General features: G+C 44.4%; 1 protein-coding gene across 2 annotated transcripts in view; it reads left to right on the plus strand.

Moving 5' to 3' along the window:
• orc3 (origin recognition complex, subunit 3) overlaps window positions 1-27,207 on the plus strand; it is a 122,239-nt gene that overhangs the window by 19,331 nt on the left and 75,701 nt on the right. The window contains exons 3-8 of one of the 2 annotated variants that reach the window (XM_038799332.1): window positions 2,590-2,687; window positions 4,602-4,746; window positions 11,946-12,050; window positions 13,094-13,257; window positions 20,887-21,026; window positions 22,579-22,738. In XM_038799332.1, coding sequence (XP_038655260.1) covers window positions 2,590-2,687; window positions 4,602-4,746; window positions 11,946-12,050; window positions 13,094-13,257; window positions 20,887-21,026; window positions 22,579-22,738 — 812 coding nt within the window. The remainder of the gene's footprint in view (window positions 1-2,589; window positions 2,688-4,601; window positions 4,747-11,945; window positions 12,051-13,093; window positions 13,258-20,886; window positions 21,027-22,578; window positions 22,739-27,207) is intronic. The other variant, XM_038799333.1, reaches the window with a different exon arrangement.

Here is a 27,207-nt window from a genome sequence, read left to right on the forward strand (position 1 = left end):
GAAGAAGACCATAAGATCATAAGACATAGGAGCAGAATTAGGCCACTTGGCCCATCGAGTCTGCTCCGCCATTCAATCATGGCTGATATTTTCTCATCCCCATTCTCCTGCCTTCTCCCCATAACCCCTGATCCCCTTATTAATCAAGAACCTATCTATCTTTGTCTTAAAGACACTCAGTGAATTGGATTCCACAGCCTTCTGCGATAATGAGTTCCACAGATTCACCACCCTCAGGCTGAGGAAATGCCTCCTTATCTCTGTTTTAAAGAATCGTCCCTTTAATCTGAGATGGTGTCCTCTGGTTCTAGTTTTTCCTCCAAGTGGAAACATCCTGTCCACGTCCACTCTATTCAGGCCTCTCAGTATCTTGTACGTTTCAATAAGATCCCCTTTCATCCTTCTAAACTCGTGAAGAAATCTTGAGGAGGCTACAAAGGGACATTGAGTGAGTGAGCAAAAATTTGGCAATGGGAATATAATGTGAAATTGTCAATTTTGGCATGGAGAATAAAAAGAAGCTTACTACTTAAATGATGAGAGATGGCAAAGCTTTGAGGTGGAGAGGGACCTGGATGTCCTATTGCATGAATCACAAAAGGCTAGTAAACAAGAACAGCAAGTAATTAGGAAAGCTAACAGAATGTTATTGTTTATTGTGAGGCAAATTGATTACAAAATAGCGATGTTATTCTTTAGTTACACAGGGCCTTGGTGAGACCACGTCTGGGGTATTGTGTACAGTGTTGGTCTTACTTAAGGAAAGATATAAATGTATTAGAAGCAGTTCAGAGAAGGTTTACTAAGTTACAGTCAGAATTTGGCAGGTTCGCTATTCAGGAGATCTGGCTAACCACACCGAGATGTTCTGGTCTGTGCCAAGCTTATGGGTTTCTGGGTCTCCTTCTTTAGCACCATGTCAGCGATTCTGAAGATTGAGTCGGAGCCCTGTTCTTTAGTGGCCATACCTGGGGTGTCGAGACTCGCTGGAGCTGCATACGGGCATGGGGGCCAATGTTCTGGCCTTTGCCTCATTGATTACCCAGAGGGGAGTACTGCTGAGGTGGAGGTCGCAATCTACACCCAATGCCTCGGTGTGACTGGGAAACCTGATGGAGTTGTTATACCTCGAGAAAGTCAAGTATACCATGAGGGGAGCAATCAAGGGGTTCTCTCGGAGATGACAGCCTTTTAGTGTTTATTTCAAGGAATAGGGGCAGCACGGTAGCATGGTGGTTAGCATAAATGCTTCACAGCTCCAGGGTCCCAAGTTCGATTCCCGGCTGGGTCACTGTCTGTGTGGAGTCTGCACGTCCTCCCCGTGTGTGCGTGGGTTTCCTCCGGGTGCTCCGGTTTCCTCCCACATTCCAAAGATGTGCGGGTTAGGTGGATTGGCCATGCTAAATTGCCCGTAGTGTCCTAAAAAGTAAGGTTAAGGGGGGGGTTGTTGGGTTACGGGTATAGGGTGGATACGTGGGTTTGAGTAGGGTGATCATTTCTCGGCACAACATCGAGGGCCGAAGGGCCTGTTCTGTGCTGTACTGTTCTATGTTCTATGGTCACCGTTAGTTGATATGGGGGAGAAGAGAGAGGGGGTTGTCTTTAGAAAGATCATCGATCATAGAATTTACAGTGCAGAAGGAGGCCATTCGGTCCATTGAGTCTGCACCGGCCCTTGGAAAGAGCACCCTACTTAAGCCCACAATTCCACCCTATCCCTGTATCCCAGTAATCCCACCTAACCTTTTTGGACACTAAGGGCAGTTTAGCATGGCCAATCCACCTAACCTGCAATTCTTTGGACTGTGGGAGGAAAGTGAGGGATTATTTTATATTTTTTTGTTTTTAATGTGTGGAAGTGTGTTTATTCTTGTTCTGTATTTATAAAGTGAAAAGTGTGAATAAAAATATTTTTAAAAAAAGAAATGGGCACGTTTTATGAGGAAAGGTTGGAGAGGTTAGGTTTGAATTGACTAGAGTTTAGAAGAGTAGGCGGCAAAGTGATTGAAACCGTTAAGATCCTGACGGGTATTGGCAGGGTGGATGTTTCCTCTTGTTGGAAAATCTAGAACCAGTGGTTACTTTTTAAAAATAAGGGTTCATCATTTAAGACGGAAATTAGGAGAAAGTCTTTCTCTCGGTCCCGAGTCTCTTTTCCACAAAAGGCAGTGGAAGCAGAATCTTTGAATATATTTAAGGCAGAGCTAGGTGGATTCTTGATTAACAAGGAGGCTGTCTGATTGGAATTTTAGTAAGAATTGCAGTGAAATCATTTATCCACTTCTGTCTTTATAAATTATAACCTTCCCATGTAAAGTCAAACTGAACATGACTGAAATCTACCCTGGTTCACGTCACAGTAAGTGCGCCGATTGGAACTTTTTGTCTGTATTGTGTAAAGAAGGTGTCCACTGAATAATGCAAAGGAAGTGGAGATGGATGCATTGGCTATTAAAGTTTTCCAAAATATTTATTTCTTAAGCCTTGCGTGGTTGAACAGTTGGTCAGAATGTGGCTTATTGCTCAGTTATAATACATTCTAGTGCTATTTATTCTGACTGAGTGCGCACTCTGCTTTGTATATTCCAGCTGACCTCTTTATTAAAGGCAAAGCTGTTTCCGAGAATGGCAGGTTGCGGTTCAGTACTTATGAGTCACTATGGCAACAGATGAAAGCGGAAACCGAGGTAAGCTCTTTGATAGAAGTCTGGCTTAGGCTTGAATAATGCTTTGGGCAGCATGAATTTAACTGAAGGTGTCATTGGTTTGTGTCAATCACAAAATTGTGCTCTCCATTTGAGCTTCCTCCACTTCACTGGATCTTTGTTGTGCTTCTGTCCAATTAAATGCAGTCTCAGTTCACTATATTTAAGTGTGCTGCCAATCCAGTTTGGTACAGATTAATCAGCTAATTTCAGTATGTTTTATTGGATCTACGTAATTTTAAGTTTGCTCTTGATATAAAGGGGAGAGAGAGAGAGAGAGATGAAAGGGGAAGCTTGGTCATTAAAGGGAACTAATCTACATCAGACAGCTTTATAATCTTGTCGTGCCTAGAGCAAGGGCTGTGTACCTTGTGATGCCACTAGCCTGTCACTTGCACTTCAAGTAGTGGCAACCTGCTGATAGATGCTTAGTGTAGCACTCCACTGCTAGTGTCTAGACACTTGATACTTTACTGGCATCAAAAATAAGGAACAACACCCGCAATCTACCATTCTTACATGATTGCATTGGAATATAACTTGATGCCACTTTGTGACATCTTACATATTGTGCTTTTATGCCTCTTTTATTTACTGAGGTTAGGCCAGCATTTATTGCACATCCCTAATTGCCCTTGAGAAGGCTGCCTTCTTGTACTGCGGTCAGTGTGTTGTCGGCTCATCCACAGTGCTGTTAGGGAGGGGCTTCCAAGATTTTGACCTAGTGTCAGTGATATATTTCCAAGTCAAGATGGAAGATGGTGTGTGGCTTGGAAGGGAATTTGCAGGTGGTGGGGTTCCCATGCATCTGTTGCCCTTGTCCTTCTAGATGGTAGAGGTTACAGGTTTAGAAAATGTTGTCAAAGAATCCTTGTTGAGATACTGCAGTGCATCTTGTAAATAATACATACTGCTGTCAAAGTGCACTGCTAATCAAATGTGCTGCTTTGGCCTGGATGGTGTTGAGTTTCTTGAGTTTTGTTGGAGCTGCACCCATCAAAGTGGGGAGCATTTCATTACACTCCTAACTTGTGCCTTGTAGATGGTGGACAGGTGTTGGGAGTCAGGACGTAAGTTACTCGCCACAGAATTCCCAGCCACTCAGCTGACCTTCTAGCCTCAGTATTTATATGGCTGGTCCAGTTCAGTTTCTGGTCAATAGTAACCCCCAGGATGTGGTTGGTCGGGGATTCAGCAATGGTAATGCTACTGAATATCAAGGGAAGATTCTTAGATTCTCTCTTGTTGGAGGTAGTCAAGGCCATTCGACCCATCTTGTCTGCAGAGACCGTCTGAAACTTAGGGTAAAAATCCAAGCATGCCTTTCTGATGGCAGCTTCCAGCAGACCCTTTAAATATCCTGGGTTGGCTGCCGACCAGTACCATGGCATACGCTGTTGTCATGAATGATGCCATTTTTTTCAGAGCTCTGAAGAAGTCATATGGACTCAAAACATTAACTCTGTTTTTCTCCCCACAGATGTTGTCAGACCTGCTGAGTTTTTCCAACATTTTCTGTTTTTATTTCAGGTGTCAAGCACCTGCCGTATTTTTCTCTCAGTAATATCTTGGGATAGAATTTCTGCAGTTTTCCCATTTGCCCCACTGTACCATTCCAGGGTTGTGAGTCCTGAGGTGACATAAAGTTGAGTGCTGGATCCACACACTCAGTGGGGCAGGTAGTGTCTGATGAGGCGGGAGGAAGGGTGTTTGGTACTGTTCTTCTGCTGTTTGAGCTTAGCCTCTACCTGGGTCTGTCGGAGAATTTGCAATGGTTAGTACCTTCGCGGGTACAGTTTGCAGGGTAATTTTCTTCATTGTTTGATACGAGCACTTTGGTTTTTTTTTGAGATGTTGTTTTTAGGCATTATATTTTATGTTTTTTGTTAACTATAGAGATTGCAAGAGAATTTAAACGAGAAGATATTTGATAGCTTATTATCATTTATTAAAAAATCCCACATTCAACTTCATTCAAAACAAAATGATTGGAGCTATCGGATGCGGTGCTGTGAGATTCCCACAGCAGCAGTTGTTTTGGGTAAGTACATTGATTTCTGATATCAACTGACAGGACTAAATTCATATACTAAAGATAAAAAAATAACAAAACACTAATGCTGAAAATCTGTGCTGCAAGTGTTGAGCTGGCGAGAAAACACCTGAAAGAGATGCACAGGTAATGTTTTGCTTGAGACAGTCTGATCAAAAATGCTTAAATTTGAGCTGTCTCATTTAAAAAAAAAAAAATAGTGTGGGCTACCTTTTTCATTCTCGAACAATAGCCCAGCCAAACTTCATTCTCAGCATCCTCATCTCTCTGGCTTCAATCTGGGCTTGGCTTCAATAACATTTTTAGCCCACTGGCTTCCTCTAGGTGAAAGGTCTCACTTACGGAACTACAAGGCATAAGTGCCCATCAATGCCTGCCCTTTTGTAGGATATGTGGCGCATTGTCTTCCAATCTTGCGCAAACATCAGCTCCTCATTATATCAAAACTTGCATCGCTGCTACTGCTGGCTCTTAGTTTGATCTTGCGAATTTCATTAATTATGTTTCCAGTTTTCAACCTTGCTTCCCTGCATTCGGTGTAACTCTTCCCTTCCTTAAGTTCTTTCACGATATCTCTGTCTACGGGCTTGTAATAGATGTCTGTGGAAAGCTCATTATTTCAACTAGCGTTGTTGAAATTTTGATTCTTTCCACTCTGCTTCCTGCAAAATTTCCATATATTACTTCCAATTCCAATTCCTCCAGTGGATTATGAGAGCAGGAAACAGAGGCAGAGAAACAGATAAGACTCCCCCTTGTTTCACATCTTACCAGCTTCAGCATTTGCCAGGTAGCTTTACCACCATTTACACTATGAGCCCACAGCCATTTATGTCACCCCTTCCTCTTCCCATTTTGTGTTGGGACCAGCTTCACTGCAATAACCTTTCACCGCCCAGCATCCAATTTTCTTCACATGGCACTTGATGGCTCAGTATCAGCAAGTTCTTTCTATGCCATAGCCATTCTATAACCTTGATTCAACATGCTCACTTGTGTATTTGCAATACGGAACCTGAATATTATCTGAGAAGGGAGACATGTCGCCAAAGCTTTTCATCTCTCACGTGTCAAAACAAGCACAAGAATGCAAAATTTCAAACGATCACAACAACTATAGAAAAGGGGGTTAATGGGGAATATGAGGTTTCCCCAAGCTATTCAAAAAAAACGCAAGATTTGGACATATCCCTTTAGTTTACAGAGAATGGCTCCCTGTGTATGAATATTTACCACTTCATCAGCAAGTATGTAGAAGATTTTGTGCCAAAGAAGGTAGTAGGTACGTTTCCCAATTGGAAATTATTGTTTAATCTGAAGATTCACTTCCTACTGAAATGAAATGAAATGAAAATCGCTTATTGTCACAAGTAGGCTTCAATGAAGTTACTGTGAAAAGCCCCTAGTCGCCACATTCCAGCGCCTGTTCGGGGAGGCTGGTACGGGAATTGAACCGTGCTGCTGGCCTGCCTTGGTCTGCTTTAAAAGCCAGCGATTTAGCTCTGTGCTAAACAGCCCCATGTCTGAGGTGTTCAAGACCGGCCACCTTGACCTAATCAAGAAATCCAGTTACGACCTCCGCACAGCCATCAGGGATGCCAAGAGACCATACCAGACTAAGCTAGAGTCACAGAGCAATGGCCCGGACTCCAGTTGGATGTGGTAAGGCCTAAACAACATAAAGGACTACAAAGTAAAGCCGAGTAGAATCTCCAACAGCAGCGCACCCTCCCGTTTAAATCAATGCATTCTATGCTCGTTTAGAGCAAGAAACCAGAAACTGTTGTTGACTGCCCCAGCAGCCTCGGACACACCCATACCCACCGTGACAGCTTCCGAAGTCAAATTGGCTGTCTTGAAAGTGAACCCTCGGAAAGCGATGGGTCCTGAAGGTGTCCCTGGTTGTGCACCCAAATCCTGCGCAGTCCAACTGGTGGGTTTGTTCGTGAACATCTTCAACCTCTCCCAACTCTGCTCCGAGGTTCCCACCTGCTTCAAGAAGACCACCATCATACTGGTGACGAAAAAGAACCAGGCAACGTGCCTCAATGTCTACCATCCTGTGGCCTTGACGTCTATCATTATAAAGTGCTTCGAGAGGTTGGTCATGAGACACATCAACCCCATACTCCCAGAATGCCTTGATCCACTGCAGTTCGCATACTGCCAAACCGATCCGCAGCAGACGCTATCCCCCTGGCCCTACACTCATCCCTGGAGCATCTCAACAACAAGGATTCCTACATCAGACTCCTATTCATTGACTACAGCTTCGTCTTCAACACCATAATCCCAGCCAAGCTCATATCAAACCTCCAAAACCTGGGACTTGGCTCCTCCCTCTGCAACTGGATCCTCAACTTCCTGACCCATAGACCACAAACATTAAGGATAAACAACAACACTTCCTCCACGATAGTCCTCAATACCGAGGCTCTGCACCGCTGCGTACTGAGCCCCCTACTATACTCTCTATACACACACAACTGTGTGGCAAAATTTGGCTCAACTCCATCTACAAGTTTGCTGATGACATGACCGTAGTGGGTCGGATCTCGAACAACGATGAGTCAGAGTACAGGAGGGAGATAGACAACCCAGAGGCGTGGTGTAAAGACAACAATCTCTCCCTCAACGTCAGCAAAACTAAGGAGCTGGTCATTGACTTTAGGAAGCGAAGTACATAACTCTGCACCAATGGTGCCGACGTGGAGATGGTTGACAGCTTAAAATTCCTAGTGGTCCACATCACCAAATATCTCTCCTGGTCCACCCACGTCAATGCTACGACCAAGAAAGCACAACAGCGCCTATAATTCCTCAGGAAACAAAGGAAATTCAGCATGTCCACTTTGACTCTCACCAACATTTACAGATGCACCATAGAAAGCATCCAATCTGGCTGCATCACAGCCTGGTTTGGCAACTGCTCAGCCCAAGACCGTAAGAAACAACAGAGAGTCATGAACACAGCCCAGTTCGTCACTCAAAACACCTCCCATCCATGGATTCTATCTATATCTCCCACTGCCTTGGGAAAGCGAACAGCATAATCAAAGACCCTTCCCACCCAGGTTATTCCCTCTTCCAACCTCTTCCATCGGGCAGGATATACAAAAGTCTGAGAACAAGCATGAACATGATTCAAAAACAGATTCTTCCCCGCTGTTACTGGACTCCTGAATGTCCCGCTTACGCACTGAACTGATCTCTTCACACATCTTTCCTACTGAGTAGTACTACACTCCGGATTCTTCACCCAACGCCTGTGTCTATGTATTTACATTGTGTATTTATGTGTGTCCAATATTGTTTTTGTGTATGGAATGATCTGTCTGAACTGTAATCCTAACACAGGACAAATCAAATCCAAATCCACTTTGGGGCATCAGGGAGGCGCAGTGTTTAGCACTGTTGCCTCATGGCGCTGATGACCTAGTTCACTGTCCGTGTGGAGTTTTTACATTCTCCCCGTGTTTGCGTGGGTCTCACCCCCAAAACACGCTAAATTGCCCACCCAATTGGGAAAAAAAATTGGGTACTCTTAATTTATTTTAAATCCAAATCCACTTCTAGGAGGGGTTACAAGCTCAACTGATTATCTTAGAAGGGAAGGCGGTGGCATAGCAGTAGTGTCACCGGACGTAAGCCAGATACCCAGGGTAATGCTCTGGGGACCCGGTTCAATAAAAATCTGGAATTAAAAGTCTAATGATGACCATGAAACCATTGTCAATTGTCATAAAACCACATCTGGTTCTCTAATGTCCTTTAGGGAATGAAATCTATCCTTACCTGGTCTGGCCCACATGTGACTCCAAATCCACAGCAACGTGGTTGATTCTTAATTCGAGATGGGCAATAAATGCTGGCCCAGCCTGCAACACCCATCCCATGAACAAATAAAATATTAACGCACTCAGGATTGTTTAGCAAGTGCATTCCAATCATGGAATCGTTTTGATTTTTGTTTTGCAACAAAAGAAATATGTGCCTTTTTTGAATTACCAGGAAACTTGGGAAGCTTATGGTTCCTTATTGCTCACTCCATGGCAACAACTTGGCCAATCAGAGTGGACTTGTCAACCAATCAGCACCCTTTTCTCTTGCAGTATAAATTGTTGTGATCATTTGAAATTGGGAATTCTTGCATTTGTCCTAATGGGTGCAAGATGAAAAGTCTCAGAAACATGTCTCTCTTTTCAGCAATACTTGAGTATTTGCCATATTTTCTTGTTCGCTTGTATTGTGTTCTTTAGTTGAACAATTGCAGGACTTTAGTTCCAGCCTGGAAGACATCAAACTTCAGATCTCATTTACGATATTTTGAATTTGTTTTTTTCTTTTGCTGCTGTGTTTACGAATGCAGCTTTGCCAAAATGATATTTTAAGGACATTGTCAGTGAATAGAAACTTGAAACGTTATTCCTTTCTATAAACCATAGCTCCCATTTCTGAGAATGGAAATTGCGAACCCGTGAAGATTTACTTTGGTCTTAACTTTTCTCATGCTAAGGTGGCTACAGCGGAAATATAAATATATGGGTATATTGTCTTGTCCGCTACTTTAGTGGAAAGATGTGAATAACTGAACTTCAAGTTCACGCCTACTTCTTTCTTAACAATAGAGCGTGGATGAAAATGTAATCCCCAGTGATCATAGACATAGACATAGAACAGTACAGCACAGAACAGGCCCTTCGGCCCTCGATGTTGTGCCGAGCAATGATCACCCTACTTAAACCCACGTAACCCGTATACCCGTAACCCAACAATCCCCCCATTAACCTTACACTATGGGCAATTTAGCATGGCCAATCCACCTAACCCGCACATCTTTGGACTGTGGGAGGAAACCGGAGCACCCGGAGGAAACCCACGCACACACGGGGAGGACGTGCAGACTCCACACAGACAGTGACCCAGCCGGGAATCGAACCTGGGACCCTGGAGCTGTGAAGCATTGATGCTAACCACCATGCTACCGTGAGGCCCCCTAATTATCAGTTCCAACATGCTGATTAACAAACTGTTCTACATCTCTTTTATTGTTACATGTTACAATCGCAGTTGATGGTATAACTGGGCAGGAAGATCCCAGCATGGAACACTGGCTCAAAAGACCATAACTTTTATTATTTTTCATCAGAAGCGGAGCAGTGGAGTTTTGACAATAAGAAAGCAAATATTCATTAAACATGAAAAAATGGATTATAATCCTTTTCTCCCTCCCCCCCCCCCCCCCCCCCCCCCTCCCTTAGGTTAACAATTGCACACCGGTTTTAAGATTAACACGGAAGACACAGTACATTTGAACCTACAATTATCTCATTGATACACAAACTTATTTTATAAAACACACATATTGGCTGTGGTCAAACACACACTCCACTCTGAACACAAGTTAATGTCTGTGAATTTCTCATCGGAATCCCCCTAGATGATTGTCACATGAGCATTTCCAAGCTCCACTCACTGAAACACATTTTAAAGCCTTCTCTTGCAATAAGGCTGTCAATTATCAGGTTGCACTCTGAGATCAACTCCACCTTTTCCAAAGGATTCTTTTGAACAAAGCTTCCATTCCATTTCTACTAGCGAATCCACTCCAGGTTTTACACCAACCCCTTTTAGGATTTCTTTGTCTTGACTGCTTTTACACACACAAATTCCGATATCCAGCCACCGATTGCCCACAATTATTTCAATTAATTTCCCTCAAACTGCAGTAAGATATCACAAATCTTAGAATTATTTTAGATATCTTTCCAACTTCTCACTAGCCAGCTCCATTACAGCTCTATGACTTGAAATGAACAGTATCCTGTTTTACTCCCAGTTCCTCTTTGTTCTTTGAACTTGAAGCTCCCTGGAAGCTTGCCTTCATTTCTCTAGTTTCCTTCAGTAACTGTCCTTTAGCACTGGCTTTCTTAACCAGTATTCCATTGTGTGGCTTTTCTTCTAGCAAATCTGAGAGAGATGTTCCCTTTCAAGCCGCCTGTATCCCAACTGCTGCAACATACAGCTAAAACATAAGGACAAAGGAAAGCTTTTTCCCTTTCAAGGGCCTCTTGTTGTCAAGCACTTATATTTACTTTTCACACCGTATCTCCTTCTATCACAGTTGGAAATTAACCAAACCCTACGCACAAACAGCTTTGCCTAGCATGAATCTAACTATAGGTCCTTCCAGGCACAGAAACATTAAATTAAACCCACTAAAACAATGCCTTATTTCTAATGTTTACCGATACAAATATACCTTGTTTTTTTTATATAAATTTAGAGTACCCAATTTTTTTTTTCCCCAATTAAGGGGAAATTTAGCGTGGCCAATCCACCTAACCTGTACATCTTTGGGTTGTGGGAGTGAAACCCACGCAAACACGGAGAGAATGTGCAAACTCCACACGGACAGTGACCTAGGGCCGGGATTCGAAGCCGGGTCCTCAGTGCCGTAGTCCCAGTGCTAACCACTGCACCACCGTGCTGCCCTATACCTTGTTTAAGATTAACACGGGTGGCACAGTACATTTGAAGCTACAATGATCTCATTAGCACACAAAGTTCTTTTATAAAACACACAGATTGGCTGTGGTCAAACACACACTCCACTCTGAACTCAAGTTAGTGTCTGCGGATTTTTCATCAGAATCCTTCTTGATGATTGTCACATGAGCGTTTCCAAGCTCCACTCACTGAAACACATTTTAAAGCCTTCTCTTGCAATAAGGCTTTCCATTATCAGGTTGCCTTAAACCTGATCCGTTAAAACTACCTATGTTTTCCTAACCTATGAGAATTCCTTTGTCATCTATCAAGCACAGACTGGAGGCGTGTGGCTGAATTGGGTGCAACCTGTCACTCGGGCTGTTCTAACCTAGCCCAAGTGAAACTGAGCACCTTTGCTGAATGAGTAAATACTCTCAGAAAGAACTGTTCAGAAATTGGGGATTTTTTTCAAATTGCCCTTTCAATGATGCACTTGTAACGTGACAGGGATCAATTCCTGATTTTGTTTTCGAAGGAGAAGTGGAAGGATTTATTTTTGATTAGTGGAATGGGGTAGATTAGTCAGAAGGCTGAGTAAAACATTTTTTGGCCATTTCTGTCAAACTGTGTGGTGCATCTCCCTCTCTCTTTTGCAAATGTATTATCTGTCTCTTGTTCACCCCTTTACCCTGCAGGTGTGAATGTACCTGACCACGAAATTACATTTCAAAGCTTATCGGACCTCCTGAAAAAGTCGCTTACCCCCCATGTGGTTTGTCTGCAGGGCAAGGAATGTACAAGTAAGGGCAGGTCTACTTTGATGCAACAACTAATTTATATTTTCTGTGTGAGAGATGATCTGATACCAGTGTAACTCTAGATTTTCTGCAGCACCTGTGCCCATATTTCCAGTTCAGACTGCATGCACACTGAGATCTAGGCTCTGCATTTGAGTTTGCTTTCCTCATCCAGACCCGGGCTCATACTCCCAGAAGATGCAATGCAAAACGTTTTTTAAAAAATTCTGTAATTAGATTTTGGGTTTCTCTTGTCTGTTCAGATTCTGCTTAACGGGTGGTTTTAGTGGGGCGGGAAGAACTCTGCTAGAAAACCAAGCCATTTTTCAGAAGTTATTTTTGAGAGGAAAGTGGGGAATGAAATTCAGTTAACAACTTCATATTTAGTCCTTTTTAATGTAGTAAAGATGTCCTAAGACACTTCACCAGAACACCATCAGACAATATTTGACATTGTATCACATATAGACATTAGAACAAGTGACCATGCGGGTTTAAGAAGCGTCTTAAAGGAGGAGAGAGAACTGGCAAGGTTTACGGGGACAATTCTAGAGTTTAGGATCTAGGCAGTTGAAGGCACGGCGCCCAATAATGGAATGATGGATTGAGTTAATTCAACTTTATTACAAATTGGCTGTAGTGTTGGCTTACAAGTGGTACTTTAATCAGTTCCACTAAGATTGATTTGCCCAGCTCCACATATTTAATGTTTTTCTTATAAATGCCACTGCTAGCAAGGAGCTACTTTTGACATTTACACCATGTGGAGCTGTCAAGAGTGATAAGCCACTGAAATTGGAGTTGGTTTCACACTGTCAAACATGATAAAAGGCAGTGCAGGTTCACTGGTTTATCTGACACTTATTGAAGGCAACTTAATCTGAAAAAGTGTAAGGAAGAAAACAGCCTTGGAATAATTTGTTCTCCTTATTTGGAAGCACACTCTCAAATATGCCATTGAGATCTTTAAGATGGCCTGATCTAGCTGTGCCTGACCGAGCTGTGTCAGTTACTTTCTGATGATGTTTGTTTATTTTTCTGACTAGCGGTGAAGCAGGTTTTGCAGAAAGTCCTGATGAACCTCATGGGTGGCACTGTGAATGACAAAGAGGAAGATGAGGAGGATATACACCATTCTGTTCACTTCTCCCAGAGGAAAATGCACTGCTCCATGGCCTCCCTCTCTGGATGGTATAATGCTACCACACCGGTAAATGACAGCAACCACCTTTATTACTATTGACGTATTTCCTTCTTAAGTAACTAATGACAGTTTGACTTTTAAGAGCAGTGGTGAATTTTCCATCTCGCCATTTCAACCCCAAGCAAAATTCTCGCAGTAAAGTCTCAGTGGCTGACAGCTGCCATATTTGTCATCCATATTTTTGGAATGTTTGATTTCGGTTGGCTAAATACGTATGCTGCATTCTCATAATTGCCAAAGATAAATCAAGGTGTAAAAAGCAAGAAGGGCGTTCTGAGATAAACAAGATCCTATTCTGGATTTGTAAATCGCGAGTAGGATTTGGCTCATGGCAAAAATAAATACACCTTGGCTGAGTGTTTAGCACTCTCACCACGGAGTCAGGAGGTTATGGGTCCAAGCCCCATTCTGGAGACTTTGAGCGTACAGTCTAAGCTGACATTTCAGTGCTGTTAAGAGGGAGTGCTGCACTGCCAGAATCAGATGTTCATCCAGATCTCAGCTGCCCTCTAGAACATAGAACACGACAGCGCAGTACGGGCCCTTCGGCCCTCGATGTTGCACCGACCTGTGAAACCATCTGAAGCCTATCTGACCTACACTATTCCATTTTCATCCATATGTCTATCCAGTGACCACTTAAATGCCCTTAAAGTTGGCGAGTCTACTACTAGAACATAGAACACTACAGCGCAGTACGGGCCCTTCGGCCCTCGATGTTGCGCCGACCTGTGAAACCATCTGAAGCCTATCTGACCTACACTATTCCATTTTCATCCATATGTCTATCCAGTGACCACTTAAATGCCCTTAAAGTTGGCGAGTCTACTACTGTTGCAGGCAGGGCGTTCCACACCCCTACTACTCTCTGAGTAAAGAAACTGCCTCTGACATCTGTCCTATATCTCTCACCCCTCAATTTAAAGCTATGTCCCCTCGTGTTGGTCATCACCATCTGAGGAAAAAGACTCTCACTGTCCACCCTATCTAACCCTCTGACTATCTTATATGTCTCTATTAAGTCACCTCTCAGCCTTCTCCTCTCTAACGAAAACAACCTCAATTCCCTGAGCCTTTCCTCGTAAGACCTTCCCTCCATACCAGGCAACATCCTAGTAAATCTCCTCTGAACCCTTTCCAAAGCTTCCACATCCTTCCTATAATGTGGTGACCAGAACTGCACGCAGTACTCCAGGTGTGGCCGCACCAGAGTTATGTACAGCTGCAGCATGACCCTGTGGTTCCGAAACTCAATCCCCCTGCTTATAAAGGCTAGCACACCATATGCCTTCTTAACAGCCCTATTAACCTGGGTGGCAACTTTCAAGGATTTATGTACCTGGATGCCGAGATCTCTCTGTTCATCTACACTACCAAGAATCTTGCCATTAGCCCAGTACTCTGCATTCCTGTTACTCCTTCCAAAGTGAACCACCTCACACTTTTCCGCATTAAACTCCATCTGCCACCTCTCAGCCCAGCTCTGCAGCTTATCTATGTCCCTCTGTATCCTATAACATCCTTCAGCACTATCCACAACTCCACCGACCTTCGTGTCATCTGCAAATTTACTAACCCATCCTTCTACACCCTCTTCCAGGTCATTTTTATAAATGACAAACAGCAGTGGCCCCAAAACAGATCCTTGCGGTACACCACTAGTAACTGAACTCCAGGATGAACATTTGCCATCAACCACCACCCTCTGTCTTCTTTCAGCTAGCCAATTACTGATCCAAACCGCTAAATCACCTTCAATTCCATACTTCCTTATTTTCTGCAATAGCCTACCGTGGGGAACCTTATCAAACGCCTTACTGAAATCCATATACACCACATCAACAGCTTTACCCTGATCCACCTGTTTGGTCACCTTCTCAAAAAACTCAATAAGGTTTGTGAGACATGACCTACCCTTCACAAAACCGTGTTGAGTATCGCTAATCAACTTGTTCTTTTCAAGATGATTATAAACCCTATCTCTTATAACCTTTTCCAACATTTTACCCACAACCGAAGTAAGGCTCATAGGTCTATAATTACCAGGGTTGTCTCTACTCCCCTTCTTGAACAAGGGGACAACATTTGCTATCCTCCAGTCTTCCGGCACTATTCCTGTCGACAAAGACGACATAAATATCAAGGACAAAGGCTCTGCAATCTCCTCCCTGGCTTCCCACAGAATCCTAGGATAAATCCCATCTGGCCCAGGGGACTTATCTATTTTGACATTTTCTAAAATTGCTAACACCTCCTCCTTTTGAACCTCAATTCCATCTAGCCTGGTCGACTGAACCTGAGTGTTCTCCTCGACAACATTGTCTTTCTCCAGTGTAAACACTGATGAAAAATATCCATTTAATGCTTCCCCTATCTCCTCTGATTCCACACACAACTTTCCACTACTATCCTTGATTGGCCCTAATCTTACTCGAGTCATTCTTTTGTTCCTGATATACCTATAGAAAGCCTTAGGGTTTTCCTTGATCCTATCCGCCAACGACTTTTCGTGTCCTCTCCTCGCTCTTCTTAACTCTCCCTTTAGGTCCTTCCTGGCTAACTTGTAACTCTCAAGTGCCCTAACTGAGCCTTCATGTCTCATCCTAACATAAGCCTTCTTCTTCCTCTTGACAAGTGCTTCAACTTCCTTAGTAAACCACGGCTCCCTTGCTCGACAACTTCCTCCCTGCCTGACAGGTACATACTTATCAAGGACACGCAGTAGCTGTTCCTTGAAAAAGCTCCACATTTCGATTGTACCCATCCCCTGCAGTTTCCTTCCCCATCCTATACCTCCTAAATCTTGCCGAATAGCATCATAATTGCCTTTCCCCCAGCTATAATTCTTGCCTTGCGGTATATACCTATCCCTGCCCATTGCTAAAGTAAACATAACCGAGTTGTGATCACTATCACCAAAGTGCTCACCTACATCTAAATCTAACACCTGGCCGGGTTCATTACCCAGTACCAAATCCAATGTGGCCTCGCCCCTTGTTGGTCTGTCTACATACTGTGTCAGAAAACCCTCCTGCACACACTGCACAAAAACTGACCCATCTATAGTACTCGAACTATAGTATTTCCAGTCAATATTTGGAAAGTTAAAGTCCCCCATAACAACTACCCTGTTACTCTCGCTCCTGTCAAGAATCATCTTTGCAATCCTTTCCTCGACATCTCTGGGACTATTCGGAGGTCTATAGACAACTCCCAACAGGGTGACCTCTCCTCTACTATTCCTAACCTCGGCCCATACTGCCTCAGTAGACGAGTCCTCCAGCGTCCTTTCTACCGCCGTAATACTTTCCTTGATTAACAATGCCACACCCCCCCCTCTTTTACCATCTTCTCTGTTCTTACAGAAACATCTAAATCCTGGAACCTGCAACAACCATTCCTGTCCCTGCTCTACCCATGTCTCCGAAATCGCCACAACATCGAGATCCCAGGTACCAACCCATGCTGCAAGCTCACCCACCTTATTCCGGATGCTCCTGGCGTTGAAGTAGACACACTTCAAACCAGCGTCCTGCTTGCCGGTGCCCTCTTTCAAACTTTTAACCCTATCCCTGACCTCACTACTCTCAACATCCTGTACACTGGGACTACAATTTAGGTTCCCATCCCCCTGTTGCAGGCAGGGCGTTCCACACCCCTACTACTCTCTGAGTAAAGAAACTGCCTCTGATATCTGTCCTATATCTATCACCCCTCAATTTAAAGCTATGTCCCCTCGTGTTGGTCATCACCATCCGAGGAAAAAGACTCTCACTGTCCATCCTATCTAACCCTCTGACTATCTTATATGTCTCTATTAAGTCACCTCTCAGCCTTCTCCTCTCTAACGAAAACAACCTCAAGTCCCTGAGCCTTTCCTCGTAAGACCTTCCCTCCATACCAGGCAACATCCTAGTAAATCTCCTCTGAACCCTTTCCAAAGCTTCCACATCCTTCCTATAATGTGGTAATCATCAAATGTGTGAATCATCAAATTTACAGAATCATAGAATTTACAGTGTAGAAGGAGGCCATTCGGCCCATCAGGTCTGCACTGGCCTTGGAAAGAACACCCAACTTAAGTCACACCTCCATCCTAAGCCCCTCACCCAGTAACCCCACCTAACCTTTTGGATACCAAGCAGCAATTTAGAGTGGCCAATCCACCTAATCTGCACATCTTTGGACTGTGGGAGGAAACAGGAACACCCAGAGGAAACATAGAAAATAGAAGCAGGAGGAGGCCATTCAGCCCTTCGAGCCTGCTCCGCCATTCATTATGATCATGGCTGATCGTCAAGTTCAATATCCTGATACCGCCGTTAGCCCCAAGAGAAATATCTAATTCCTTCTTGAAATTAGTAAGTAGTCTTGCAACACCAAGTTAAGAGTAATCAGGTTTGTTTGGAATCACTAGCTTTCAGAGCATAGCTCCTTCATCAGGTCAGTGGGTGTCCATACGCGCGATCTTCTTGGAGATCCTCTTCACTTTGAGCTGGCAGTTTGTGGTGTCGATGGTAGCCATGATGTGGAGATGCCAGCGTTGGACCGGGGTGAGCACAGCAAGAAGTTTTACAACACCAGGTTAAAGTCCAACAGGTTTATCTGGAATCACTAGCTTTCGGAGCTAATCACTCACCTGATGAAGGAGCAGTGCTCCAAAAGCTAGTGATTCCAGATAAACCTGTTGGACTTTAACCTGGTGTTGTAAAACTTCTTACTGTGCCACCCCAGTCCAACGTCGGCATCTCCACTTCTTGAAATGACACAACGTTTGGGCCTCAACTACTTTCGGTGGTAGCAAATTCCACAAATTCACCACTCACTGGTTGAAGAAATTTCTCCTCACTCAGTCCAAAAAGATTTACCCCTTGTCCTCAAACTATGACCCCGAGTTCTGGACTCCCCAAGCATCAGGAAAATTCTTTCTGAATCTACCCTGTCTAATCCTGTTAGAATTTTGTAAGTTTCTATGAGAAACCCATACAGACATGGAGAGAAATTGTAAACTCCACACAGCCAGCCACCCAAGGCCGGAATTGAACCCGGTCGCTGGCGCTGCCAGGCAGCCGTGGTACTGTGCCATCGTGCCGCCCTAATGGCAGTTTGCCATTGGCATTTGTTAAAGCTCAGTTTGGCAATTCCAAACAATCTGGTGTCTAATTCACTGCCAGATCACTGTGAGCCACCAGAGACTTTCTCCTGATTGATTGATTGATAACTGCCCTCCTGGATCTCCTTGCTCAAGTTCCAGCATTGCTTTGTAAGCTCATGAGTGCTATGAGCATTGCTGGCCCTTTAAGGCACTCTATGGCAAGGCAGTGGCAGCTCCCAACATAGTTGCTACCTTCATTTGCCACCGATGCTAGGCAGGAAGCTCCCATTTCTGGGAAGCATTTGGTGTTTCTAATTGGGCCCCAAACTCACCTCTTGGCCAATTAAGCTGGTTTGGGTTTGAAAATAGCATCATGAGAGCAATGCAGCTCGGGTGTGGGATTGAGATCTGGAATTCAATATGGCACCTATTACAAAGCTGGCCCAGGGCGTCAACCTTTTTTGAAATGATTCCAACAAGGTTAAATTCCAACAGATTTGTTTGGAATCACTAGCTTTCGGAGCGTAGCTCCTTCATCAGGTGATTGGGTGTCCATATGCGGGATCCTTTTGGAGATCCTCTCCCCTTTGAGTCGGCTGTTTGCATGATGGATGGTAGCCATGATGTGAAGGTGCCAGCGTTGGACTGGGGTGGGCACAGGAAGAGATCTTACAATACCAGGTTAAAGTGGGTTCAAGCCGCATTGCAGAGAAGGACGTGCATTATCCAACCTGAGGTGTTTTCTTTCAGATCAGATGTTCAATTGAGTAATAGCTGGCCTGTCGGATAGATATAAAAAAAATCCAGTAGCACCATTTGATGAAGAGCAGGGAAGTTTTCCCTCGTGTCCGAGGCCAATATTTATCAACCAATGTCAGTAAAACAGATAATCCAGTCATTATCGCACTGCTGTTTGTGAGAACTAACTGTATGTAACTTAGGATGCTTTTATTTCAACAATGGATACACTTCAAAAGTACTTCATTGGCTGTAAAGTGCTTTGGGATAGCCTGAGGTTATAATAGAGCTATGTAGCTGCAAGTCCTTGCCTCTCATTTTTATTTATTTTCAAAATTAATTCTAGTCATGTTCAATATTTCTCCCTATTTGTTCTGACCTTGCATTGGGTAATCATAGAATCCCGACAGTGCAGAAAGAGGCCATTTGGCCCTTTGCCCCGATCCATGTTCCACCCTATCCCTGTAACCCCATAACTGATCCTTCACATCCCTGGACACTAAGGGGCAAGTTAGCATGGCTAATCCACCTACCTCATTCTTCTTTGGGCTGTGGGAGGAAACCGGAGCACCCACGCAGATACAGGGAGAACATACAAACTCCACACAGACAGTGATCCAAGGCCGGTATTGAATCCGGGTTTCTGGCGCTGTGAGGCAGCAGTGCTAACCATGGTGCTACCATGCCACCCCAAATGGTAAGGACTGCAGCTATCCAGCTCCCATGCCTTCCTCAGCCACAGGGGTTGCATGGGAGAATTCTTTCTGATCTTGCTCTTTTGCCCTTCCCTATCAATCTATCTCTCCCCCCCTCCCCCTTCTCCCTCACACACAAACATCCCCTCCCGTGCTCCATGGGTAATAGTTGCCCTCTGCTTGACAGCAGTGTAGCTAGGAGGGGGAATTCAGGGTTGTCCTTCGGTGGCATGGCATAGCTTTGAATTATTTTTCTGTATTTAAAGTTTAGAGTACCCAGTTCATTTTTTCCAATTAAGGGGCAATTTAGCGTGGCCAATCCACCTATTTGCACATCTTTGGGTTGTGGGAGTGAGATCCACGCAAACACGGGGAGAATGTGCAAACTCCACACAGACAGTGACCCAGAGCCAGGATTGAACCTGGGACCTCGGCGCCGTGAGGCAACAGGGCTAACCCACTGCGCCACTGTGCTGCCCTTATTTTTCTGTATTAAGTAGGGAAACAAGATTTTATTAGTGTTCCTGCAGTGATTTTCTTTTTAAAGAAACAAAACCCATTCCATGGATATCAGTTAGGGGCTTGGGTTTACTTGCACGGGACTAATTCTTTAAGGGGCAATTTTAGCGTGGCCAATCCACCTAGCCTGCACATCTTTTTGGGTTGTGGGGGCGAAACCCATGCAAACACGGGGAGAATGTGCAAACTCCACACGGACGGTGGCCCAGAGCCGGGATTGAGCCTGGGACCTCGGCGCCGTGAGGCAGCCGTGCTAACCACTGCGCCTCCGTGCTGCCCACATGGGATTAATTTAGATGTACTTTCCGGCAGGGACCCAGGTTTGATTCCCGGCTTGGGTCACTGACTGTACGGATTCTGCACGTTCTCCCCTTGTCTGCATGGGTTTCCTCCAGGTGCTCCGGTTTCCTCCCACAAGTCCCGAAAGACATGGTGTCAGGTGATTTGGACATTCTGTATTCTCCCTCATTGTACCTAAACAGGCGCCGGAATGTGGCGCCTCGGGGATTTTCACAGTAACTTCATTGCAGTGTTAATGTAAGCGTACTTGTGACACTAATAAAGATGATGATGATTATTATTATGCAGAAATCTACCTCAGACAGCCCATCTAAAAAGACGAAAACCCCTTCTCTTGGGCAAGAGCAGTCTCCTCCCATTGTCATCATCTTCAAAGACCTTGAGAGCTTCCTACCCAAAGTGTTGCAGGACTTCATCACAATCAGCAGGTAATAGCACATTACCAGGAGCCTCTTTTTTTATTACGTGAATTAGAGAAGCTCCTTAACACTAGTTTAGCACAAATACGACTGAGAACACGGAAAACGTTACTTTTGAAGGGAAAAGGGTACTTCAAGTTAATTACTCTTAAATGTACAACGGTTTGATATTGAGCAATGGTGAGACCAAATGAACTGGAATATTTACTTCATGTACAGGTTAAAACACAATGAGAGAGAATGAAGGAGCCAAGGCACTTCCAGTGGGAGAAATTTGACTCCTGACCATCCCTTGCACCTGGCGATCAGTGGTAGGAACTGAAAACCAGGGCAGGGCAGAGACATTGCATTCACACCATTGATGCCCATGGCCTGTCGGAAGTCATCTTCAGATTGGTCTGTAAATGGATGAACAGCCTGCCCATCTGAAAGAATGGAAAGGCTGCTTTACTGTGCCTACCAGCATTATAGGAGCAGGAGAAGGCATTCAGCCTCTCTTCTCTATTCCACCATACATTTACGTCCTATCTGATCTATATGTGAACCTCATTTATCCTCCGAACTCTCTTACCTGACGAAGTCTATTAATCTCAATCTTGAAAGCTTCAACTGACTCAGTACCTTGTGAGACTTCCAGATTTCTTATACCTCTGCATGAAGATGTGCTAAGTCCAATCAAAACGTTAATGCATGATTTTTCTTTTTGGGTGTGTGTACTTTTTAAAATTCGTTCTTAGGTCGGGGAGTTGCTGGCAAAGCCAGTATTTATGTCCATCCTTAAATGCCCTACTGAAGGTGGTGGTGGTGAGTTGCCTTCTTTAACCACTGCCGTCCATGTGGTGTAGGTACACCCACAATGTAATTAGGAAGGAACTTCCAAGATTTTGATATAGTGACAGGGAAGGAATGACAGTATAGTTTCAAGTCAAGTTATGTGTGACTTGGAGGGGCATCTGCCCATGTGTCTGTTGTCCTTGTTCTTCTAGGTGGTATAGGTTCCGGGTTTGGAAGGTGTTGTCATATGATTCTTGGCGAATTGTTTCAATACATGTTGCCAATACTGCTGCCACTGTGCGTTGGTGGTGGAGGAATATTTAATGTAGTAGTTGAGGTGCCAACTAAGCGGGCTGTCTTGACTTGAATGCTGTTGAGCTTCTTGAGTGCTGTTGGAGCTGCACTCATCCAGGCAAATGGAGAGTATTCCGTCACGCTCCGACTTGTGCCTTGTGGATGCTGGACAGGCTTTGGGAGTCAGGAAGTGACTCACTTGTAACAGAATCCCCAGCCTCTGACTTGCTCTTATAGTCACAGTATTAAAATAGCTGGTCCAGAGGTTTCTCGTCAGGAGATTGATGGAGGAATCAGCAGTGGTAATACTTTTCAATGTCAAGGAAAGACAAGGAAGTGAATACATTTCTTGTAGTTCAAATAAAAAGGTTGAAATACAGATTGTGTGCTTAAAGGGCTCTTCAGGTCGATGAATGATGTGAGAGAATTTTCAAGGGTGGTCCATTTGCTAACAAGTCATCATTAATTCTGCTTCTTTTTATTAATGTTTCAGTAACTACATTCAACAACTGCCACTTGTGCTGGTTTTTGGAATTGCCACATCTCCAATCACTATACACAGAATGCTACCCCATGCGGTTTCCTCGTTGCTCTGTATTGAATTGTTTCAGTCTCTTTCCAGCACCGAGCATTTGACTTCAGTTATTGATAAGGTAATCACTAACCCTGACTGTTGAAAACACTGTATGTCAACCAGCAATGGTCCATATTTATTGAAAGAATTTACTGAAAGATTAGAAAAACTATTCTGGCAAGAACTGAACAGTTCACATACACAAACAAGGTGGACAGACTGAATTAGTGTAGAGAACAGTTTTGAAATAATAGAATTGTGGCGAAGGGGCCAGATGGGATGTATCCCAGGTTACTGCAGGAGGCAAGGGGAGAGGTAGCTGCTGCCTTAACAGATATCTTCACATCCTTTTCTGACCATAGGCGAGGTTACAGAGGACTGGAGAATAGCTAATGTTGTTCCCTTGTTTAAGAAAGGAAGCAGGGATAATCCAGCAAATTGGGAGGCATGGTAGCACAGTGATTAGCACTGTTGCATCACAACGCCAGGGTCCCATGTTTGATTCCCGTCTTGGGTCACTGTCTGTGCGGAGACTGCACATTCTCCCCGTGTCTGCGTGGGTTTCCTCCAGCTGCTCCGGGTTCCTCCCACAAGTCCCGAAAGACGTGCTGTTAGGTAATTTGTACATTCTGAATTCTCCCTCTGTACCCAAACAGGCGCCAGAATGTGGCAACTAGGGGCTTTTCACAGTAACTTCATTGCAGTGTTAATGTAAGCCTACTTGTGACAATAAAGATTATTATTAGATTATTATAGGCCGGTGAGCCTGACATCACTGGTGGGGAAGCTTTTGGAAAAGATATCGAGGGACAGGATATGTGCACATTTGGAGGAAAATGGACTAGTTAGTGACGGGTAGCATGTTGTTTTACGGGGAAGGTCATGCCTCACCAACTTGATTGAGTTTTTGAAGAGGTGACAAAGAAAATTGATGAGGGAAGGGCTGTGGATGTAGTTTATATGGACTTTAGTAAAGCTTTTGACAAGGTTTTACATGGCAGACTTATACAAAATTAAAATCACATGGGATTCGGGGTGGGCTGGCTAGATGGATAGAGAACTGGCTTGGTTATGGAAGACACAGAGTAACAGCTGAAGGGTATTTTTCAGAATGGAGATCTGTAGCTAGTGGTGTTCTGCAGGGACCTTTGTTTGTAGTATATATAATGATCTGGAAGAAAATATGGGTGGTTTGATTAGTAAATTTGCGGATGACACGAAAATTGGTGGAGTTGTTGATAGTGCCTAGGATTGTCAGAGGATATAACAGGATATTGATAGATTAGAGACTTGGGCACAGAAATGACAGATGGAGTTTAATCCGGACTAATGCAAGGTGAGGCATTTTGGAGGAACAAATCTAGGTATGAATTATACTGTAAATGGCAGAACCCTTAGGAACATTAACATAGAGAGTGATCTGGGCGTGCAGATCCACTAGTTCTCTAAAAGTGGCAACACAGGTGGCCAAGGTGATTAAGAAGGCATATGGCATGCTTGCCTTCTTCAGCCGCGGCATTGAGTACTAGAGTTGGAAAATCATGTTGCAGTTATATAAAACCTAGATTGGGCTGCATTTGGAGTATTGCGTGCAGTTCTGATCACCACATTATCAGAAGGATGCGGAAGCTTTGGAGAGAGTGCAAAGAAGGTTCACCAGGATGTTGCCTGGTCTCCAGGGTGTTGGCCATGAGGAGAGGTTGAATAAACTAGGACACAATCTCAGACTAAAGGGATAATCCTTCACAACAGAGATGAGGAGGAATTCTTTCAGCCAGACGGTGATGAATCTGTGGAACTCTTTGCCGCAGTAGGCTGTGGAGGCCAAATCACTGAGTGTCTTTAAGAGAGAGAAAGATAGGTTCTTGATTAAGAAGGGGATCAGAGGTTATGGGGGGAAGGCAGGAGAATGGGGATGAGAAAAATATAAGCCATGATTGGATGACGGAGCAGACTCGATGGACCAAATGGCCTAATTCTGCTCCTATGTCTTATGGTCTTATGGTTTTCACTGGAAGGACGACAGCTGAGGGTAGACCTGATAGAGGTCTATAAAATTATTAGAGGCATAGACAGAGTGGATAGTTGGAACACTTTTTCCAAGGGTGGAAGTGTCAATTACAAGGGGGTTCAAGGTGAGAGGGAGAAAGTTCAAGGGGGATGTGTGGGGGAGGTTTTTTACGGAGAGAGTGGTGGGTGCCTGGAACACGCTGCCAGACGAGTGGCGGAAGCAGGCACATTAGCAACATGTAAGAGGCATCTGGATTGATACATGAATAGGGAGGAGGTAGACGACAAGGACAGAAGGTTTTTTTTTTTTAGTTAGGACATCATGGTTGGCTCCGGTTTGGAAGGTCGAAGGGCCTGTTCCTGTGCTGTACTTTTCTTTTTTCTTTGTTCTCTTTAACTGGTGGAATGGCCTACTTCTATTCCTCTGTTCTCACTGGCCATTCTGGTATAAATGCAGCCATATATTTCCCTAACCTTTGATTTCCTCATGGGAGGAGAAATCTACTGTATTCACTTTTATTATGTGGAGACAGACACTGGAGTACTAGGCTATGTGTTCGTTTTTCCCGCTGAATTCACTGGCTCTGTCGTTTCACTGGTAGCCAGTGAAAATAGACCTGCTATTTCGCCACAGAGCAGAAAACAAAAGCAAATTACTTTGAATGCTAGAAATCTGAAATAAATATAAAGAATGCTGGAATTACACAGCAGGTCAGAGAGCACCGGTGGAGAGAGGAACAGAATTAACAGGAATTTAACCACCACTTTGCACCCGGCACGGATCTGGGCGCACTGGGTAAATAATGGGAAAGGCCAAAATCGAGATTCGTGCCGGGCGGAGAGCCAGTTTGCTATTGACCCGGCCTGCTCCCGATGGCGATTCATATCAGCTTATTTTCACAATAAAAAACAAACACACGGTATCACCCCATCGCAGTTTCCGCAACAGAAACTGAGGTAATCCCTCGAATGTGTTATCCTGTCCACATCTTTGTCGTAGAAGCGATCTGTCCATCAATGTGTTATTTGTTCCACGTATCAGTGCCATTCTCCGTCCAGGAACAGTTGCTGTGCAGGCCCTCCCACAAGGCCACACAGCCCAATTTCACTGGAACCAAATTCTGGCATCCACATATTCCACTGGCGCTCAAGGTGCAGTTGAACATCCTTGACTTCCAGTGTGTTCAACTCGTGATGATGTGCTAGTTACCACATCAGCAACAAAAGCATCACCAATCTGTGAAAGCATTTCTGAAAGGTGTCATCAGATGGCCCATTTGGATCACTATCGTGCACCAGGTCCCGCGGATTGCCTCCTGGACTCGTATGTCCCCCTGAGCACGGTGTTCCAGGACCCAGGTGTCTTAGAAAAAAATGTCCTTCTTCCCGGCTACAGAAAAGGAAGGAAACAGCAACAGCAGCCTACAGGCATCTGCAACTACCAGCAGGAGAAAGCAGCGCACACAACCTGCAGCTGTGAAGTGCTCTCAAAACTAACGAGGCCAATTCCTTATTAGAAATAGCTTTCAGCTGTGAAGCTAGAGGCTGCTCACAATCAAAGGGAGTTAAAGTGACCTTCAGCACAGAACCAAGAGCAGGGCTCTCACCTGGAAGAATTTGGTCGGACAGAAAGGCAGCAACTGTATTTACACCTGTTATGGATATCCACAATATTTAAATATGGCCTGAAAGCCTCTGATGAAAAAACGCACCCCCCCCCCCCCCCCCCCCCCCCCCCCCCCCCCAAGGCTCGGAACACCACGGTCGCCCGACCAAGCCCAACCCCCTGAGGGTCCCCCACTCTCCCCGAGCACTGGACCAACAGTTCCAGTGCCCTTGAGCCGAATGTCGGAGAATGGAAATGAATCCTCAGTTCCCCATAACAGCCATTGTGCAGCTTCACGTTTTTGAAAAGGAGTACTAAACAACGCCCATGTGATTTCTCACTGGGGAGCTGGTTAATTCCCAGGAGGTCGTTGCATTCGACTTAAATCTCAATAATGAGATGGAAATTAATGCGTGTTGGTTAATGATATTCTCACCATATTTGGGCCTGATTCGGTACCAGGACACCCGGTTCTGTGCTGGGTGCAGCACGGTGGTTAAATCGCACCCATTAACTCTGTTTTTCTCTCATTCATCTGGATGCACTCGTGTACATCTGCTGGCAGCCGGCATTGTCTGAACTGGACAGGAACATAATCTGAATCCCATTTAAAGCATCAGGGTAGTCTTTAAAGGGTTTCTCATTCAATATAAAGAAGCTCAAGAGAAAATTGGAACAAGAAATAGATAGGGGATAACGGACATTTGTGTGCAACTCAGTGCAGATGAACCCCCCTCACTGATATCAAGCTGGTGCACTGCATTATTACACTGCAAACTGCCCCATGGGTCAGATCAAATTGTTGGAGAAAATAAGGCTGGTCCCCAGTTTTTGGTGAAGTGTCCCATCTGTTCAATCATATTGGAACATGATTCACTTGAATTGGTTTAAGCTGATGCTTTGGTTGTAATGGATGTGTCAGATTTAGAAGA

The sequence above is a fragment of the Scyliorhinus canicula genome, chromosome 6 (assembly GCF_902713615.1).
Source record: "Scyliorhinus canicula chromosome 6, sScyCan1.1, whole genome shotgun sequence".
NCBI classification, from domain to species: domain Eukaryota; kingdom Metazoa; phylum Chordata; class Chondrichthyes; order Carcharhiniformes; family Scyliorhinidae; genus Scyliorhinus; species Scyliorhinus canicula.